The following is a 6,016-nucleotide window of genomic DNA, read 5'->3' as shown; positions in this document are numbered from 1 at the left end:
CGCCAGCACGCAGAGCAGACTCGCCTGCGCCGCCGTTCGCTGGACGTTTCCTGAGCACCTACTGGGGGCTGAGCGCCAGCGAGGCAGCAGCGAGCGAACCGGGCGGGGAAACCTCGTAAAGATCGCTTGAAAATTGACGTTCAAAACAAACGAACTTTTTAGCACTCGTCAAAGGACAGTGGCTCGTCAGTGTGCTTGTCACGGGGCGGCCGCAGGACCCGCGTCTGGAACGGGGCGCCCGGGGCGGACAATGCCCCTTGGCAGTCGGTGCCGCGCGAGGCCCCGCGCGGGGCTGACCTCGGCCCGGGAAGTTCGCTGACCGGAATGCGAGGCCGGGGCCTCTCCCAGTGACAGACCCGGCGGGGCCAGGAGGAGGGGCGGGGCGGGCATCCCGGTCCAAGACCCAGAAACTGCTCTGGCCTGGCCTGGGGTCTACACCTGACGCCTGGCGAGGGTCGGCCTCAGGTCTGGTCCCACCCGGCCTGGGAGGGAGGGGCGGCTGGAAATAAATGGCCCCTCTCAGCTCCAGGCAGGACGCTTTAAGGGAAGAAAGTTCAGCAAACCCCAAGGCCCATCTCCTTGACAACCACCAATAAGAGCTCCTTTTTTCTTCTGCTCTCCAGGCCCGACTCAAAGACAACTCTTTTCTCTTTTTTTGTCCACTCTGCCTGCACCAGTTTGAGCCCCTCCACACCAGCTCCCCTTCCTGCCCCCTACACACACACACACACACACACACACACACACACACACACACACCGTCACACATGCAGACACATGCTCTCACGTGCAGTCACTCAGATACAGCCTCACACCCTCACACCCTCACACCCTCCAGCACACACACATGCACACATGCTTCTTCACGCCCTCATCTGACCTGCTGTAGATGAGCTCTTCAGCCCTGGAAGGTTAAATCTGCATCCAGCCAGCTCTCACTCCCCATCTGACTTCACATCAGCTTGTGGCATGGGCCTGGTGGCCGAGGCAAGGGGTCCCCTACATGGGGATTGGGGGTGTGGGGGGTCCAGGAGGCCCAAAGAAGAAGGAAGCACTGCGGGAATGAAGCACTGCACGTTGTCTCCACTGAGCCCCCACCCCATTGCTCCAGACATTTTGGTCTGCATGGCAGCTCCTGGCTGCTGATGTAATTTGGGAGATGCCGTTGACAGGTTTTATTTTGTGTAGCTTTGAGTTTCTGCAGGGGGTGGGGAGTTCCCTCAGAACCACAGATTATCTTGTGCATTGGGCAACAGGGCAAACAGTGTGAGGTGGTGGGGAAGCTTCTTCCAGGGGGCTCTGACCTACTTGAAACAATGGCTTTTAATGCGCCTGGTCATTATGGCCCCCCCAGCCCTGGCCAGGTGCCCCTCAAGCTTAATGGCAGCAGGAGAACCTTCTTCCAGGCTCTGTCCCCACAAATCAAGGCAGGAATGGAAGCAGGTTATGCTGTGACCCCTCAGCCCAGAGGTAGCTCTCCCTTGTACCAAGTTGTAGTCCCCAGCCTGCCTCCAAGCGATTGCTCAGGTCAAGTTTGCTGGTGAATTAACACCCTCTAAGGTGTGCAGACAGAGAGAAAATGGTTCCTTCCAGGTGGCTGTCATCTATGTGGAGGAGTCAGTGAGCAGAGGAGGAAGGAAATGGAGAGAAGACACACCTGTAAGCCCCTCACAGGTGAAGGAAAGGAGGTGGCCTGTGGGGCAGAGAAAGAGGAGGTCACTTCTGCTGCAGGGCACCATCAGGGAGGCCTCTTAGGGCAGGTAACCTGGGCTGGACACAGAACACAAAGAGGAGATTTGCCTAATGGATGAGAAGAACAAACAGAGAATCTGCCAAGGTCCATGAGAGAAGGCGAGGACTGAATAAGTGAGCCAGAGAATGTTCTGGAAGCATCTTGAAAGCTGCAGAGCACTGCACGCACGTGACAGTGATGTGCTGGAGGGCTGTGTGCAGAAACGGAAGAATCTATTTTGGACTGGGGTGGGCTAGCAGGTGGGAACCCACAGCCAGGCCTCCAGCACAGGATGAGTTGGAACCTCTGGACAGCAAGCTGGAATAGTGGAGGCCGAAGGCTGAATTGCGCAGTGACTTTGGCGGGGAGCACGCTATGGCTCCTGTCACCTCCAAATGACCTATGAGCTCTCTGTGTGGCAAACAAGGCACCGCTTACCCCTCTGGGATGTAAGGGATGACTCAGCTTTATGTTCTCTCATCTTTCTAACAGTCCCCAGCCTCACCAAACTGCTGCAAAGGGAGCCCCACAGCTGTCCTAGTTTTTCACACCCCAGAGCCTGCACCCTTTCCCCTGCCAGGAGCGCCCCTGGTTTCCCTTCTTCACAGGGCCCACCCCTCCTCTTCTGCCCACACCCTGACCACTGCCTCCAACTGGATGTGGGGCCTCCTCTGGGCTCCCACAGTCCCCTGGAGTTACCTCATCAGAGCCCAGCTCGCTCTGGGTTTTACCTCTGTCTCCTCCTAGACTGGGGGTTCTCAAGGGCAGGGCTTGCAGCTGATCTTTATCTGAGACCACAGCTCCTAGGTGGGGCATGAGAAATTATTGCTAAATGAATGAATGAACGAAGAAAGAAACAAGGCAGACATCATTTACCTGATCATTCTTATTGCTCTGGGAAAAAGGAGCAATAAGCCAATGGAGAATTTAAGCCAAATCTGTGGCTATTTGACAGGGCCTTGAGAGTGAATCCGAATGCCTACTCCGTCCTGCCCACCTCCACCTCTGTGCCCAGGGGGAAGCTGGTCCAGCCAGCAGGATGGCAGTCCTCAGGGGCCCAGAGTGGCTGACCTGGGGCCCTTTGGCTCCCCCTGGTGACGCCTCACACAGGTCTCAGTGGAAGAGGAGGGAGAGGAGGTGAGCTCCCCTCTTCCTTCCTTCCAGGTACACCCTCTCAGACCCAACCCCAGTGGCTGACCCCAGTCCTCAGCACTGGGAAAGCCAGAGGCCCTGGACCAGGCAGGTCTGCTCCCAGACCGCATACTGTAACCTTGGCTAAATCGATTGACATCTCTGTGGGTTCTCGTTCCTCCTCTGTGTAGGTGACCTACCTCTTAGAGTAGTCGGGAAGATGCAACACAGCAGAAATGGTGTGGAAGCTCTCCAAACCTCAGTTTTCTCATCAGTAAAATGAGAGTGATGGTAGCTAGTGTTTTTTCACTCACCCGTGGGGAGGATTCAGTGAGATTTTGTACATAAAGCCCTTATGATATGCGATGATTATTCTCACTACTACTATCACTACTGCTAGTACTGATACTGTTACTAATAGTAGCAGATGGTAGTAATATACAACCAGTTAGGAACACTTTACATTTTAAAAAGTTCCTCGTGAAGAATTCTCTTGCTTAATAACAGCTGTGGAAGTTCTTTCAGAAAATAAAGTTATCTGCAAGCATAAAATGTCATTACATAGATGTCAAGCCTCCACCTTGATTCCTTTAGATGCTTTTGCCATCCTTTCTTTTTTTTTTTTTTTGAGACCGAATCTCGCTGTGTTGCCCAGGCTGGAGTGCAATGGCACAATCTCAGCTCATTGCAACCTCTGCCTTCCAGGTTCAAGTAATTTTTGTGCCTCAGCCTCCTGAGTAGCTGAGATTACACCACGCACCACGCCCGGCCTTTTTTTTTTTTTTTTTTTTTTTTTTTAAGTAAAGACGGGGTTTCACCAAGTTGCCCAGGCTGGTCTCGAACTCCTGAGCTCAGGCAATCCACCCATTCCAGCCTCCCAAAGTGCTGGGATTACAGGCGTGAGCCACTGCGCCCAGCCATCCTTTTTTTAAAATTATTATTATTAAAAGTGAAATGGCATAATAGCCTCCTATGGTTGCACACGTTTTTAGACCTTCAAGGGTAGACTTTTGCAACCCCTAAATGACCTTTGGCCATACAGGCCCATTTCTTGGCTTGACCTGTCAAGTGAGGGTCTTAGTTCCCAAGAACCCAAGTTCCAGATTCTGAGACGTCCCGCCTGAGTTGCGTCACCCAGCATATTCTGACCTGTCACTGCTGCCTCTTTCTGGAGGGGTACAATAGTTGACATGTGTTGAGCATCATATGTACCAAGCACTCTGCTGAGATGTCCCGGGCATTACATCTTTTAAGCCTGTGAGCCATCTCCACTTCACACCTGCAGAGACGGGGACTCAGGGTGCCTGCCCAGGATCCCAGAGCTAGCAAGTGGCAGAGGTGGGATTTGAACCCAGGCCTGTGTGACCCCTCGTGGCACAGTCTTAACCATTCCTCCTTAATGAAACACACTCAGAGACTCAAAGGGTTGAGGGGCGTGGGGACTCCAGGCTGTAATGCTTCAAGTTTTACTTTTTTAGTTTAGATATTGAGAAAAGTGGTTTTCACATAGTGGCTGATATGGTTTGAATTTGTGTTCCCACCTGTGCTAGTCTGTTTTCATCCTGCTGATAAAGACATACCTGAGACTGGGTGATTTACAAAAGAAAGAGGTTTAATTGGACTTACAGTTCCACGTGGTTGGGAAAGCCTCACAATCATGGTGTAAGGCAAGGAGGAGCAAGTCTGGTCTTACATGGATGGCAGCAGGCAAAGAGAGGATGAGGAAGATGCAAAAGCGGAAATCCCTGATAAAACAATCAGATCTTGTGAGACTTATTCACTACCATGAGAACAGCATGGGGGAACTGCCCCCATGATTCAATGATCTCCCACCGGGTCCCTCCCCCAACACGTGGGAATTATGGGAGTACGATTCAAGATGAGATTGGGTGGGGACACAGCCAAACCAGATCACCACCCAAATCTCATGTCCAGTTGTAATCTCCAATGTGGGAAGAGGAAAGGCCTGATGGGAGGTGACTGGATCACGGGGCCGGATTTCCCCCTTGCTGTTCTTGTGATAGTGAGTGAGTAACCATGAGATCTGGTTGTTTAAAAGCGTGTAGCACCTTCCCCCTTGCACTCTTCCTCCTGCTCCTGGCATGTGAGACGAGCCTGCTTCCCCTTCGCCTTTTGCCATGATTGTAAGTTTCCTGAGGTCTTCCCAGCCATGCTTCCTGTACAGCCTGCAGAATTGTGAGTCAATTAAACCCCTTTTCTTTATAAATTACCCAGTCTCAGGTAGTTCTTTCTAACAATGCAAGAACAGACTAACACAGTGGTCAAATTGTAACTGTTAATAACTCACAGGGTTGGTTTTAGGGATGACTGAGTTTTATGTTCTCTCATCTTTCTAACAGTCCCCAAATCTGTTGGAACTGCTCTCCCACATGCTAAGGAGACACAAGAGATGGGACAACACCAAGAAGGACTTCCCGGAGTCTTCCAGTGGGAGCTGGAGGACTAGCTGCTTTTCCCTTGTAGCCACGCCGTGTGGAGCCTTGCAGTGCACCAGGCACACCTCCAACCATCGCCTCATGGCTGCAAGTTCATAGACACGTTTACAGGAAAAGCTGCAGATGAATCTTAGAGATAGCCCAGCCTATGGTCTTCATTTGACAGCTGGGGAAACTGAGGCCCAGCCTCACAGATCTGCTGCCCCTCAGACACATCCATTTGGAGCCCCTTCCGGCACCTAAAGTCCACCAAGTGGACCCTCAGCTCCTCCTGCCCAAGCCTGCTTCTCTCAGGACTCCCAGCTGGGGTGGGAGGATGCCTCTCATCTCCTCTCTCCACTCCCCAACCTCCATCAGCACTGTGTTCGTAACCCCTCTCCTCTCCATCCCCTCACCCACTGGCACCAGCTCTCACCCACTGAGACTCTAACTCATAAGAGTAGCTAGAGGCAGCTCTCAAAGGGCTTGCCTGACCTTGCCAGTCTTTGCCACCTGTAGGACAAAATCCACTCAAAACCCTTGGACATGGTGCTCTGTGGGCCTCTCCATCCTCACTTGCTGTCTGGTAAACTCCCACACTTCATCTCTACCCTATGCTGCCCCACACCTCTGAGCCACAGCTCACTGCATTCCCTCTTCTTGTGATGCCCTTCCCCATCCCCTGCCCCTGGAAGACATACTTAGGCTCAGCTCAGGG

General features: G+C 52.6%; 1 protein-coding gene across 1 annotated transcript in view; it reads right to left on the bottom strand.

The window, feature by feature from the left end:
• LOC105506599 (latent-transforming growth factor beta-binding protein 2-like) overlaps positions 1 to 390 on the bottom strand; it is a 28,196-nt gene extending 27,806 nt beyond the window's left edge. Inside the window, exon 1 of the mRNA XM_011934803.1 lies at positions 203 to 390. Within this exon, the coding sequence (XP_011790193.1) occupies positions 203 to 390 (188 nt within the window). The remainder of the gene's footprint in view (positions 1 to 202) is intronic.
• Between the last annotated feature and the right edge of the window lie 5,626 nt (positions 391 to 6,016).

The sequence above is a fragment of the Colobus angolensis genome, unplaced genomic scaffold, assembly GCF_000951035.1.
Source record: "Colobus angolensis palliatus isolate OR3802 unplaced genomic scaffold, Cang.pa_1.0 Scaffold138, whole genome shotgun sequence".
In the NCBI taxonomy this organism is placed as follows: domain Eukaryota; kingdom Metazoa; phylum Chordata; class Mammalia; order Primates; family Cercopithecidae; genus Colobus; species Colobus angolensis.
Note: the sequence above shows the minus strand (reverse complement) of the source record. Positions and strands in the feature narration are given on the sequence as shown.